Source organism: Streptopelia decaocto, assembly GCF_964273445.1.
Source record: "Streptopelia decaocto genome assembly, chromosome: Z".
NCBI lineage: Eukaryota > Metazoa > Chordata > Aves > Columbiformes > Columbidae > Streptopelia > Streptopelia decaocto.
This window is the reverse complement of record NC_138657.1, coordinates 24645122-24660453: the sequence shown is the minus strand read 5'-3', so window position 1 is coordinate 24660453 and position 15332 is coordinate 24645122. Positions and strand designations below refer to the sequence as shown.

At 39.0% G+C, this 15332-nt stretch overlaps 1 protein-coding gene across 1 annotated transcript in view; it reads left to right on the top strand.

Moving 5' to 3' along the window:
* RORB (RAR related orphan receptor B) overlaps positions 1–15332 on the top strand; it is a gene marked incomplete at both ends in the record, with an annotated part of 50274 nt that overhangs the window by 23457 nt on the left and 11485 nt on the right. Inside the window, 2 exons of the mRNA XM_082074179.1 lie at positions 12423–12544; positions 13752–13884. Coding sequence (XP_081930305.1) covers positions 12423–12544; positions 13752–13884 — 255 coding nt within the window. The remainder of the gene's footprint in view (positions 1–12422; positions 12545–13751; positions 13885–15332) is intronic.

Here is a 15332-nt window from a genome sequence, read left to right as displayed (position 1 = left end):
TGCCAGGGACCATGCAACACAGTCAATGTTTCTCCTGGGCCATCTTGCCATCTGCCCTGCTGGGAAGGCAGAAATTCTTCATGCTGCAGTGGGAACCCAAGCTGTGGGGTGAAATCTGCTTGTAATGTCAAAAGCAAAAATTGGGTTATTTGCAGAACATCTTTCTCCTCACAATGAGAATTGCAGAGGTCAGCTGGTATGGGGGAAATCCTAAAGGCAGAAAGGAGCTCCGTTTACTGACCTTGATATCCCCACAGGGGGATGGCAATGCTTGCACCCAAGTGTGATTTTAAATTATCAGGTATTAAAGGCTTATTTTTAGACTTGGTCAAATTAAAGACATCTTGTTTAAATATATGTGCATAATATTATCTGTCACTGAGCTGAGCGTTGCATTTTTCTCACAAAATATGTGGCTCAGATCTTGGTCCATAAAAGTTAATGGAAAGGTTACCCTACCTCGCCTGCAGTTGAGATTACCAGACAATGATTTCTTAAAGATGAGAAAAAATTATTAGTAAACTCTGTTGTGGTGAAAACAAATTGTTTAAGGGTTCACTCCAGGTCAAACTGAAGAGTGCCCTATAGCTGCATGTATTTAGGTATTCAATAAGGCACCACTGGAGCATGCAGGAGCATATAGCCCAGCCTCTATAATTACAGAAAGATCTGTTGTTTATGTGTATTTGCATGGCATTTCTTCACCATCAGGGCTATTTGAAGGTAGAACTCACATTTCTACCAAAATTAAAGGCAAATAGTAAGTAAGACTGGTAGGCTCGTCTTGATATTCCCTCTCCCCAGCCCCTCTGACCCTGCTCTCATGTGCATATCGTAAGTTCGGCAATAGCTCACTAGGGCAGCCACATCGTGAGAACTGGAGAAGACATCACCTGCTCTATTAACCAAATCCACCATAACGCTCAGCTCTTTTGACCCTGACCCATTGACTGGAAAATCACAGTAAAACAAAACCTTTTATATGTTTTAAAGTCTGGCTCGGGATGGGTGTGTAAAAGAAAAGCCATCTTGGTAACTGCAAATGACACCTTCTGCATATGTAAGCCCTTGTTTAGCTGGGTTCATATGTTCATCTCAGGACCTACAGTGAACAACTTCATAAATATCTTCAGAAGAATTTGGGTTGTTCCTCCACGCCTATACTGTTTATGAATGTCCACAGTACTGTATGCTGCATATGCAATATACATACCAGCAGTAGACTCATGTCTTAGACAGTATGCTGTGCATTGCTGTAGAAGGTTGCAAAAGCACTTCTCCAGTGTGATAAGTGCTTTTTACTACTATTCTTTAACTACCTTCTCTGTATCTCTAGGATTTGTTCCCTGTGCCAAATCAAGTCTTAATGGACAGCTTACTGAACACGTATTTGTCAGTTAGCTGTTATTTGAAGGGACACTGTAGCGAACAGCACACTCAAAATGCAATGAACTCCCCAAAAAAACATACCTAAGATGACTTTGACGTCTATGTTGATGTTCGCTTTGCAAGGCCACCATCCACCACACAGTGAAGCAGAAATGATGGTTCTGTGACTGTAGTGCTGCATAATGTTTCTTCACCTCTTTTTCTAAGCCATAGCTTAATGTTTAATATACTGCTAAGGTGACAGTCAAATCGTGCAGGACAGGTGTCTCAGCCTTACAGCTGTATTTCAGCAGAGCGATGTTGCCACCTAGTGAGCAATTAAAAATGTGCAGCATGTGCATTTCTGCACAGATACCCTTAGGGCACTATATCTTACCGTCATTACCGATTTAAAGGTGACAATCAGAATAAATTAATATTTCAGTTCTGTACTCATTTCAGTTCATGTGACAAAACTTAGAACTTCTTCTGCAGGTTTTTTTTTTAAACTAATTAATTTTCCCCCCTTTCGTACAGTCAATAAGAGAACAGACAATGGCAAGATTTGAAACTAATTTGACAGCTTTGCTCAGATAGGAAAAGCTTCAACTTCATAAAAAAATGGACAGAAAACTGGAGGAATAAATTAGAGCATTATGATGCTGAAGCATACTAGCTGAACTGATAACTCGAGTGAAGGGTGTTTTTTTATATTTGTGGATTCAGGTTTTTTTAAGCATATATTTAGGAATAATTTTAACCAATAAAAGCAATGAATAATTTGGCATAAATGTTGGGAAAATAGAATGTTTTTTATAATTTTTTAAATTTTATAGTTCTGTCTTTTCTGTTTCCAAATTAATAATCTCTCTTTTTTTGTAAATTTAGACCAAAATCAGACTAATTATAGATTTGAACAAAAGCTTCAATGAGTTTATGCTGCCCAGCCTGGTAGTTTAAATGATCCAGATGTTTACAAATAACTGAGTATCTTGTTATCTTCTACTAAGTGCACATTTTAGCAGTTACTAATTTAAGAAGACTGGAGGAGGGCAGAGGTTGTATTCTAACTCTTGATGTAGATTTAGAAAATAAAGACTGTTTTCTAGAAGGTGCTATATTTAAGCACCAGTTTCTTCATCCTATGATTTTCAAATCACTGAGCATCCACTACCTCACAGTAACTGTGAGGATCAGTTGTGTGTTGGTTATGGCAGCCCTGCTTAGCTACATTTAATACAAATTATAGCAATTCAATAAGCACAGTGCAATGTGCATTTTTACTATCTCTAGTTCAAATTTATACAATAAAGCAATTAATCTAAAACTATTTGGAAATGTCGTAGATAGCCCAAAAGTATGCCTCAGATTGAGTTTTACGGCAGATGATAAAGCTTTTTTGGCTACTTCTGAAAGCAATTTGACTTCTCTTTCAGTTAAGTCAATTAAGATATCAAATGTACACCAACTAGTAACATCACAATAGTTTTACCAGTGGCAGCCATTGGTAGCGTTCCTAGCTGGGGTTTGATCATACTACAGGCATGGACTATAGATACTGCAGAAAATGCGATTTTAAATATTGCACTTCAGGTTTCTTGTGGGCATAGGTGTTGGAAGTGGAAATACAATCAAGAATTCTGTTCACAGAGAGGTGACATTTAATTACTTTTGGCATTTGTGCATGTTTTCTAGAAATAAAAATTTTCTACTGACTCTGTTTTTCTGCAGCACCCAAGACAACAAGATCCCATCTTAATTGTGGTTATGACGGTTTGAACAAGATAAGCAGCTGTATTAAGTTATTAAATCAATAAAATCAGGGACATGTCTTAACTGAAACTGAAGATGGGAAACATTTTGTGGTCTTTTGTTCTGTTTTACTTCCTTTTCAGATTGTTTTACAAATGAATTTAAAAAATGCCTTAATCAGTGTTAAAAACAAACTATTTATAGCTTATATTTCTGAAGCATGATAATACAGTTGTTTAAAGTGAATAAATTTCTAATCCATTAAAGCAAGTATATAAAATTCCTCCTCTTCTCAAAACATACGAATATTTTCTTGCATAATCAAACTTCACAAAATATGTTCATTCTACTGAGAATCGAAAAAGCAGTTAGAAAGCAACATTTGTAGCAGTCAAAATATGCAAAATACCATATCATACATCCCATATATTACCATATATCATGACAGTCTTCTAAGGGATAGCACTGTGTTGTGAATATTGTCAGATTAGGAATCACACAAAAAGATCAGTGTAAAGCTAATCGTATTAACAAGTACTGAGGTGTGCTGCTGCTGCCAGTCGTATGAATAGGCTGACTCCCTTTTGTATGGTTCAGAGGAGCAATGTCAATAGCAGAAAAAATGGTAACTGGGTTTCTGCAAGAAACCCTCAAAAAGAGAAGGCTGGAGCAGGTGCCAGAGCCTGGAGTGCCTGGGCCGTGTGAAGGATGTTGTCTTGCAGGTCTGTGAGGGTTGTGTCTCACACACATCCCGTGAGGAGGCAAACGTATCACTGCAGATGTGAACCAAGAGGACAAGGCAGTGATGCTTTATGAATCACTGTAGTTTATGGAAGTGGCATACTATCTGCAAAAATAGGTGTGCTTTGAATGAATGGTGATATGTTGTTTATTTCCTCATGTTAGGAACCCTTTAATCTCAGTGCCAGTGCTCCCTGTCCTTAATGTTTGTGTATGTTGTTTCTGGGCAGTCAGCACCGACAACAGTCACACTTACCTTGTGCTTTCTGAAAGCTTAATCTGGCTCCATACTGTATTTCTTCATCATCTTGGACAACATTGTCCGATCATTCTTTAATCCCCAGGCACGAGGAAGCCAACAGAAGCTTGGTTTTACAATTTTTTTTTTTTCTTTCCCAGTACACATGCAACATCCTAAGTTTGACTTCTCGAGGCCGTAGTTCACTTTTTTCACTGTGTGTCTTCTGTTTGGCAGATTTCATCACTCACTTTATGATTTTCACTGCTTTCCACCTTATTCTTCAGAATAAAGTAGTTCTGCTTGTTATGCAGTTTGTAGTGTTGTTCCCAGCTCTCTAGGTAATGTTGTCTTTCTTCAGTCCATTCAGTTTTGATACTCTATTTCACAGAACAGTGACAATTCTTTTATGCAGGGGAGAAAAGATATGAGAAAAAGTTGGAGTAAAACGCACAGGAGAGGTACATGGATGTGTTTCATGGAAAAATGCAATGCACTGACACAGAGCTCAGACAAATGCTGAAACTGATTATCAGAACACAGTTTTTATAGTGCAATAGTCCTGCAGGGATTAAAGTCACTTGTAAACTGGAAGAGTGAAAGGAAGATATTAAGGCACAGGGCACTGTCTTGTGTTCCTTTTTGTCTGCGTGGACATTTTTTCTCTTGATCAGTGAAATCTCTGGCATTGCTTATGATAACAAAATTGCTTCACTTTCTGACACTAAACACACAACTTTGATCCAACCCTGTTGCCACACTAAAGGAAAATAGAACCATCATTTCTATACCTAGGTTGCTTAAAATATTTATAAAAAGCTAAACGTAAGCCTGTGACAATGAAAGAAGTGCTAAACTGCATGTCTAACCTCTCCTAGCCCTTTGCAGACTATGACAGGGCGAACCCTTCCAATACTAATTTAAAACCCTTAATATTCCAATTGTTCCATGCATATTTCTAGGTTTCATAGTGAACAATGTCCACTCCAAGCATTATTTGCTTAATTGTAATAAATGAAACCACATTCTTGTTTCAGAACAGTCTTAATTTTAATACAAAGATCTTTTTGTGTGAGCTATGCTGGAACAAGTTACAAAACAGCTCATCTCAATAAATTCGTGATAATTATACAGTGCCTGTAGAGTCCATGTCCCGTAAGCTCTTGCTATTTCCTTGGTTAGTGCTTTTGCTGCCAGCTAAATGATTTCTAATTAGTACAAAATATACGTTTTTTACTAAATTGGCTGAGACCCAGGAAAAGTATTATTAAGTGGAGACCTTTAAGCATTTATAAAGATCCTCTAGGATTTAACAGAGTTCTGGGTCTATGCTCCATGTTCCTCCAGATTAGGACTTCATTCAATTGTATTGTCATTTCTTGTAATTTACTAGTATTTTTTTGAAAGGCAAATGAAACACTGATTTATTTTGAAGGGAGAGAGAAGTGCAGAATTCACACACATAATATTGCCTCAGTGTGCAATCTGTTCCTGACAGTAAGCATTCAGTAACTTGAACACAAGGGAGGGTTTTTCCTCAACTAAATTCAAGCACTTCTAGTCTCATATGATTGTTTTAATGTTTCATATCATATTCCTAGGCTGCATATCGTGTAGTGTTACAAATTTATTAAACAAATGTGGATTATAAAACTTGCTAGTCTATCTATAACAGTTTTGAAAGGGAAATCTTTTGTGCATTATGACATTGAGAATGCCAGGGACGATGAAATATGGGATGAGCTTTTTGCAACCATTTTTAGGAAAGTAATGTTCCTGCTTCTCTGTAAAAAAAAGGTTCAGACTTTTCAGCCACTTCAGCTTAAAAAATTGGGACCTATTTTTCATGTTTCACAGCAACATTGAGAAATACTTTTGCTTTTTTCCCTGTGTCACTGCCCCCACTAATGTCTAAGAATTTCTTAAGGTAATCCATATAATGAAACCAGTTTGCAAAACTTTACATTTTGCAGTCCTAATACCCTTGAATTAGAGTACAGAAGACTGTTGATAGCTTGGTATCTATGATTCTGTGATTATTTTGGGGTACTAGAAAAGAGGTTTTATTTTGAATGTCTAGCTGAAGTTTTGATAGTTGTACAACCTGATATGCATGCTTACAGCAGCCAGCCAAAGCTGCGGTGTTATTGCAGCATTAATTCAAAGTGGATCCCTGTGAGAGCTCAACTTAGGATATAAGCTGAGATGAGCTCTTAGCTGCTCAACTGGATCCTAAGGGTAAGTGGCAAATTAAAAATTCATTATTCATTTTAATTGAGGATGATTATCAGTGTTTTAGGAGGCATACATCAAAGTTCTTCAGTTCCCAGTGCAAAAGAAGGGAATGCTGAGAAAAACTGGAGTCTCTCCTGAGAAAAAAGAGACAAATGAAAGAACTAAAGAGCCTGTAGGAAACAGACACTGCTGAGCACTGTGGATAATTTCCACTTAGCAGGCCAAATTCACAGCTGGTAAATGTGTGCAGTCCATGGAGTTACTACACCCATACCCACCAGCATTGTACTTGACCCCAAGTTGGAGCTTTTCCTCAGTATCATAGTTTGAGATCTCTGAATATTGCAAGAAAATGGCTGAAAAAGGCAGGACTGACTCATCAGCTGATGAAAGACCCCTGCAGGTCTGTGCTATGCTGATTTATATTATCTAGGTTGCAATGTTCAGTTTTCTGTGTGCACTTTTAGGATTTAAACAGCTCCTACCCAGTGGTATGATAGATATTTGAGTGATCATAACCTTTGGAGAGTACCTTTTGTGAGGTGTCTCCTGAAATCTAAAATAAGAAATTACAGTAGGTTAAAAAAAAAAAAAAAAAAAGGCGCCCAGCAGGGGAACCAAAACTGAAAAGGTCATTTGCTGTTCTGGAAGTTGTGAGCCATAGACCCAAGTTTATGTGAGAAGTGCATAGCTTCTGCACTGTTGTTCTTCCTGTGCAACATATGCTTTTGGTGTGTTTGGTGGTGGAATAGGGCTTTTGCAGTCTTGCTATTTGCCCAGTCCTTCTGTTAGGACCACCAATACTTCTTTAGCTACTGTCCAGCTTCAGCAAAGTGGAGCAGAGGTCTCAGACACTTGGGTACCCAGCTCTGGAGAAGAGGCTACTCACCAAGGCAGGGAGATAGACAACCTTAGGAGAAGGCAGAAGCTGTGACCTAGGCCCCTGTTCACCCCAAAAGGCAGTGGCTACTGAGCTGGACTGAGCAGACCAGCCCCTTGAGCCAAACTTACCCATGGTGCCTCTTACCCAGCCAAACACAGTGAATGGCAGGTCAGAGGGAATGGAAAGTGATATTTTAAACATCTGAAAGAAACCAGGCTCAGTATGTTGCACTAATTGTGGTATAGTTGACTTCACTAGGCCATCCTCACAGAACTGAGTATTTTTGTTGTTTCTGTAGTTTTAGGTATCACAGTATCACAGTATCACAGTATGTGATATTTTATTTATTTTGCTAAAACAGCATTGATCTCTCAAGGTCCTCCTCATCCTTGTCTTGTTCATGTGCTATGTAGCACATTTCACCCTTTAGATGCTGCTTTTCTGTGGTCGCTTCATTTAATTCTGTTAGGACAAGTGAGATCCCTCACTATGCCTCAGGACAGTTCCCATCAATATTAGCACGTGGCCTCTTTCAGGTATTGGCCTCAACAGTCCAGTTCATAACCGCTGAGCCACAAGCTCAGGAGCACCTTTTGTAGATGTTTATTTGTTCTGTTACCATACTCCCTTGCATGTTGTACAGCCTTCATTTCAGCAATTGTACATATACATCTTTCTTGCTTCATGTAGTCATAAGCATTGAGACCTTTTGTCTGACAAGTTGAATGTCACAGCCATTAAAATTGCATACACACACACACACAGTATTTCTTTCAAGAAATCCACATTTTTTGTCTCTGAATAAGAACAGATCTTTTTGACAGATAATCCTTTCTGCTTCCTGATGCACAATTTTCAGCTTCATCTGGACATCTCCTGCTACACGTCTGACTTATTTTTTTACACTGCCACATTGCAAAATCCCTATTCATTCATTTCCCATCACCAGCTGGCACCTTTCAGGGCCCCACCAACAGTGCCTGAGCTGCTGTGGCAGGAGGGACAGCGCTCCTTCCTGCCCGCTGTGGGACATGGAAGCCAGCTGGACCTCTTGGGTCTCTGTTCTCCAGCAGTGACAACCAGCCATGCATAGGTCTCCCTGTCACCGCTAAGAATGGACAAAACTTTACAGCTAGCATAGTAGGCCTTTATAGAAAGCCAGTCATATACATCTTGTTTGAGTATTTCTGATTTTTTAAGACCTCATATTGGTTACAACTATTGACTATTTGCTGGATTGGAGTATGTTATTTCTGGTTTGTCTCCCTGGAAGTAAATACTTTATTCTAGACTCCTTACATTTTGGTGGTTTTTTTTGTTTTTTTTTTTTTTAATGAAGCATAGCTTTTTTACAAAAGGTGTCTGTTTTCCATTAGAAATCTCAAGGTACCAATTTTAAGAAATCTTCAGATTTAGAACAAAGCTATCTAATTTAAATGATTCCATGTCACAGTGCATTCTGGAGTTCAGATACTGGGAATATGTTATTTTCTGTGGGACATGTTTCCCAGACAGAGTTAATCTGCTAGGGTACGCTATGGTTTTCAGATTCGCCATGGTATCATGTAGTGCAAGGCAATCATGATGCATGGTGAGATACAGCCGTAATATAATAAACACAGTATATAGATGAAGGAGGAGTGAAGCATCTGGTATTCACTTGTGTTTACATACTGTGGCAGATAAGCTTTACAAATCCTTCAGTTTACAGCTGTAGTTGTTATAATGATGGTGGTGAACTATCACGCAGGTTCAGTAATTCTGTCAGCTGGAATTATTAATTTTCACTCAACACTTGCAGCAGCTGGTACTTGTAAAATACAATGTTGCAGACTTTGATTCTCACACCTGAGTATCCAGCATCATCTGTTTTTCCTTTCATAAAGCAAAACTTGCAAACCTGCTGCAACTTATGTAAAATGGATACCCACAACATTTCAATCAGAAATGCAGTTCACATTGAAGTAAAAAAAAAAAGAAAAAGGAGTTATCTTTCATAGTCCTTGCAGCCCACTCGAACAGGATTCCTAGTGCAGGGTACCTTCACAGGACTGAGGCCACAGCCTCTGCATCTAGGTAGCAGTTCTCCTCCCGCTGAATGAAGCTGTTTGCTTTCTTTCCTGATTATTCTTTTCTTTCTAGTTAAGAATTAATCTGTTGAACTCAGTTGCCAGCAGTGATTCAGAGCTGCCAGATCTCACAGAAATGTATCATATATTGTGTACGGCACAGTACTTGTGCCATGTGACAGGACAGGTTTACATTAGATGTCAGCACATTATTCCCAGCAGTTGAGGAAATTCTTTCCACATGGGATTTGCCAAGATGTGTACTGATTCTAGATTAATTAGTGAAAATATGCTATAATAAACACTGATAATGTCAGGGGAAAAAAAAAATAATGGGGCTATGGTCTTTGAAACCATTTACAATTTATATGCTTTGATCTGCCTGCATTGGAACTTCTGTTGCTGGAGCATCTGAGACACCAGGCTTATACTTCTTTTACCTTTTGCATCATGTAAGCTCTGAACACCCAGTGTGCTATATTTGCATAAACCTCCTTCCGGGGACTCTAGCATTGAGTGTCAGCAAGCAGCCTGCTCTGCTGCTTGTGCTGAATGAGCCATCCTTTCCTCCCCAGAGACCCAGCCTACCCTTTCTACCACACAGTCAGCCTTGCCTAGCCTGCAGCACAAGAGTTTCAAGTCTGTCTTGCACCTGATTCCTCTTTGTATGTCAGCTGCTGCTTTCTGCTATTGCCCTAGGCCATCACACATCTAAATGGGTTTTAATGTCAGCTTAACATAAGCACAAGTACATACAGAAATATGTATGGGGGTAAAACACAGGATGCCATCCCTACAAAACTCTCAAGAGTTTGTCAGATCTTCGATCATAAAGTCAATACATAAATGGTAAGAAAAGGAGTTGGGCTGAGGATCTTTGCAGTAGTGTAGAACTGCTAATCAAGAATATTTTGAGGCCAGGGAAATGAAAAGGTCTTATTTTCAGATTGTTGGAATCAGGTCACCTTATCTTCTTCAAAATATTTCCATGCAGTAATATTAAAGTATTTGAGGTATTTCTTGTAAGCTTTTTCATTATGTCAAGAATGTAAATAGTTCCAGCTTTTGTAACAAATGGTGAGGCTCGGAGAGCTGGCTGACGAAGCACAAGAGAGAAAAGACCAGCTAAGGGATGCAGTGAGCAAAATCCTTCACCATTCAGGCTGTAGAAGTTGAAATCGTACTTCTTTCACTGATGTTTTAGATACAAGGCCTAAATGTTGCTTTGACCATATTTGTCTGTCTGGTTAAATCCTTCCAGGAACATAAGTGACAAAACCTATAGCTTGAGTTTAACATCTGCAATCAGATTTACTGCAGCTAATGATGTTTCCAGAAAGATAATGCTGTTAAAACTGTACTTTAAATAGAACAATATGGGGGTAAACATCTGAAATTTGATCTTTCTAAAAAAGGTGTGGTTTACTTGCTTTTCTTGGTTAAAGAAATACAAATAAACCTTTATTAATCCTTTAAGTAACCTGTTTCAATTCATCATCCCTTTTTTTCCAGCATGCCCGTTTGTCTGTAAGATTTTTACTATAAAATGTAACGGCTTACCATCATGGGTTAAGACTTGCATCCAACCTTCCATAAAAGAACAATGGATAGATCCCTCTATTCACTAATATACACTTTTAGTTATCTTCATGCCTGAGTCAATTCTTCCATCAGGAAACCTAAAGATAGTGTTGACCTTTAAAGGGATACCTGTAAAGATTGAATTGAGCAGGTTTTATTGTTCCTACAAAAACCTGGAACTCTTTTGTGTTTTTTTTCAGCGCTTTTCCACTGAGCCTCAGCTTATTAACTGTGACAGCGCAGGCACCTCTCCTTTAAATAACACTCCTATTGCAGTGTTTGCACAGAGAATATGCATGTTTACATTCATTTTTCAGCCTTCCTTCTTGCTGGTGTTTTTAAATTCACTCAACATTTGACCAAAGAAAGTCTTATTTTGGGATTCCAAGCACCAGATCCACCCACTGTATGCAAACTGTTGAGGATGTGAATGAATAAATGATGACATTCCTAGTTTTTTTCTACTTCCTATGCTCAGTTTTGGCTGAGGCTTTGTCAGTGTCCTTTCCTTTTTGACAAATATGTTTTCTGTGAAATGCCAATTCTGCCACAAGGGATGCAGTTCAGTTCTGTGACTTCAACTTTGTTCCGTTGCTTAAAAGTTACTCAGCTTAAGCATTGTCTCCAGGCTGAAGCACTGAGCTTCATTAGATATATAGGTCTCGAAGCTGCAAAATAAGAAATCATCACATTTCTAAAGCATGTTTTATCAAGACATTTCAACTTCCAGTGCTAATGAATTCACACTGAAGGTTTTTGTGAAAACCGTTTTAATCCACTCAAGTGGTTTAAAGGACAAAGATCTACTTTAAAATATTTCCCTGAGAAGTTTACTCAGTTTCAGTGGGATCTCAGGCCAGCATTGAATGTTCCTCTTTCCCCTTGCATCCTGCATTCCATGTTACACAGTGGTTTCTAAGGCTGCAATTTCAAAATAACTTTAGGGTAACTTAATCCTCTGTGTGAGATATATTCCCCCCATCTTTCCTAAAACCCAGGATACTAGTTCTAGCTTCCACCACTTGCTAGCACCAGTCTCTGTGTTTGTGTTCATTGAGCTAAATGGGAAATTGATCCAGCTGAAAACTAACTTGAGAAAAAAATGAGACCTGTTTCCTGTTTGTCTGATATGAGTCAAGCCAAGGTAATGCAAATGACCATGTCAGGATTCAGAAGCCAGAGCTGGGCAGCTGCACAGGCTTGGGGCAGACAGAAATTATCAAGTAACAAGAGTTTCCAAATGACATTTATTTAAACACAGAAAAAAAAGATCACTTCCAGAATGAGAGTCTAAATAGTGTCACAAGATTCATTGTTATTTTCATGTCCAGGTCCCTTATTTATCAAGCATCCTTTGTGTTAGGATTGAATACTGAAATATTTTGCACCAGCCATCTTCAAAAATAAATCTTAAAAAAATATAGAAAGGTAGCATTGGAAAGAAAAGATACTTAAAAAAAAATCTGCATTTTCCAACTTTAATATTTTCAACATTTTCTATTGCAAATCATGGTTCACTGTTTCATGCCAGATACTTTTATTCTCCTATCCGCAGATCGAATTGCACAAAACATCATTAAATCTCATTTGGAGACATGTCAATATACAATGGAGGAGCTGCACCAGCTAGCGTGGCAGACTCACACATATGAAGAAATTAAGGTTTACCAGAGCAAGGTACAATCCTGTAATATGATCTTTCTTTTGCTCCTTATGGTTTGAAATTGTTAACAGTGTAATGTATTTGGAAAGAATATGCTGATGAGTTTCCTGTAGGTCAAAACAGGCTTTTAAATATAGGAGCTGGTTACTGAAAGCAATGGAGTGACACTTCATAAAAAGAAGTAGCAGCTTTCCAGCGTGTTGGAATGTTTGCTATGTCAAAGCTCGGGCATGGTTATGGAATCCAGCTTTCTAAAATCCGTCCAGAAATTCAGTTGACTTTAATGTGATCAGAATTGGATCCTCTGTTGTAAGCATTCTAAGAAAATAAGACACCCTAACTTTGTTCCCTTATCATTTGGAAAACACATCCCCTTTTTTGTGTGAATAACAAATACCTGTCACTTATAGACAATAGATAATGACAAATGGAAAGTACTCCTGAAATTGAAGTTGTTCAAAAGTGGGTGGAAAAAATGATCTTATTACACTACCTTTTTGTTCTTCTTTTGAGATTCTCGTGTCAAGTTCAGACTGGCACCGCTTCAGACGTAGTCTAGTCAACAGAAATCTTTGTGTCTCTTACAACAGCATCACTAGCAATGATTTTTCAATCAGATTTCAGTTGGCACATTAGCTGATAATGGAAGAGAAGGAAGAGACTCCAGCTTGTTCTTTGACAGCTAAGGGGCTATGCAGTACTAGCAAGAATAAAAATACGCCACAGCTTACAGTGCTGTAGCATGCAAACCAAGAGTATCGGTTTACATATGCACACGTGTGTGCGAGGAAGTTGATTATCAAGGAAACAAAAGTTTGTTGCAGTGTTCAGATCTCAATGACAGTTTAATTATATATTGTTTTAAATTTCAAATTAGCAAAAATATTCTGTTGGATAACTTAATAGCACTCTGCCCTAAGACTGCCCTGGCTTGTTTGTGCCACTGTTTGTCTATCTTGCACAAAAGCCGAAATTGCAATTGTGATGCATTCTGGCCCTTTGAAGAGGCAATGCCAGAGTTCAGATCACCGAGGCTTGTGAAAACAGCCTTTTAATGAAAACTCTGGGGTACCTTGAGAAGCAGAGGTGCTGCCACCTCTGCCTGAGGATGGGGTGGGTGACCGAGGAGTGCTCCCTTCTGCAGCACCACCTGAAGAACTTAATGCACTGATGAACCCACTTGCTCACTGCTTTGCATTTCTCTGTGTGTTTTCCCGGAAGACCAGAGAAGCCCTGTGGCAGCAGTGTGCCATTCAGATCACCCACGCTATCCAGTATGTGGTGGAGTTTGCAAAGCGCATAACAGGCTTCATGGAGCTCTGCCAGAACGACCAAATTCTCCTTCTTAAGTCAGGTAGGTAAACGCCGCAGGCTCTAGACTGGTTTAGCACACAGCACATTAGAAATGTGCTCTACTGTTTTGTTCTACAAATAATTTTAATTTTGAAGAAGGCCTCATTACAGTCTGTTTCATTAGCTACATTAAACCTTCTGTATTTTTCCACATCAATCACGTTACTGCCTTCTGATCCCCTTCCTTCTACAGTCAGTTGTGGTTGTTGAGTACACGCATGCACACAATCGTTGCAGAAACTGCAGTCTCCAACCTGACATGTGGTAGAAGGACCCTGCGAATTGAGCTGGTCGAATCAGTCATCTGTCACCCTGTAAAATCCCCACTTGTCATTAGTGAAATGAACACGGGGCTCACCAGGGCCTGCCTCTGTGGTCATCTCTAATCTTTTTAATGAGACTACAGAAATACCCTCCAGCCAGTGCACAGGAGGGAAAATCCCTGCTGGCGCCAGTTGGTTTCAGAATAAATGAGAGCGGATTACGATGGTGTGCTCCAGCCGTGCTCTCTGTGTGTGCCTGGATGTGCACATGTGTGCATCAGGGCAAGGGGGAAAAGGGTTTCATTCCCTGTCGTGGTACTTGGTAATTTCTGTCCTCCAAAAGAATCATGACAAGATTTATTGTGATGATGTAGTAACATCGCCAGACTCAGGAGGGCAAAATGTTATGACCAAGTGAACTGCTACTAGTAATTAAATGCATTTACCCTGTCATATCATTTTCCTGCTCCCTCCACGTGTAAAACGTAGGATGCTGTGTGAGGCGGCTTGTAAAAGTGTAAGAAGTAATTCCTATTTCAATTGAGACCTCTTTATTAAGGATGAAAGCCAGTGTGATTCAGAGCTGTGTACACAGAGGCTGAGACGGTGGGCACAGGTGCAAAGAGAGGGGATACAGAGACCCTGGGAACATGTAGGCAACCTCCTGGAAAAACAGAGCCATAGCATGAGAACTATTTTTTTTAAATTCATACTAATTTTGAAAATTCTGCAGATTCCAGTGCACCCTACGTAACTTCAGTCATTTGGCTGGCAAAGCTAACAACACAACTGCACCTTCAGCAAAAGATATTGCTATATTTGATCATACTGGCAGACAACTCTGTTTAGCTTCAGCATGTGTAAATGTGTCAGGTTTTCTTTTCTGTTTCATTTTTAATGCTGAGCAGGAGTTAGAAAATTAGGACTTTTCACTCAAAAGCATGTCTGTAAAAGAATCCTCAGATTCAGAGTTGCTCCTACAGGACAGTTAAATTTAGTTAAGGGATGCTTAAAATTTTTCCTTCTTTTTCCCAATCTGGATGTTTTTGTAGTTGCGAAAAAGTAAGGAAAGATGAGTCAAAAAAAAGAAGAGTTCTTTGGCTGTTCCCCAACCTGGATGAAAAACAAGGGAAACAAAAGTACAATCCAGTTTAGGGTTTTTTTTGATGGTGCTTTAACTTTTATT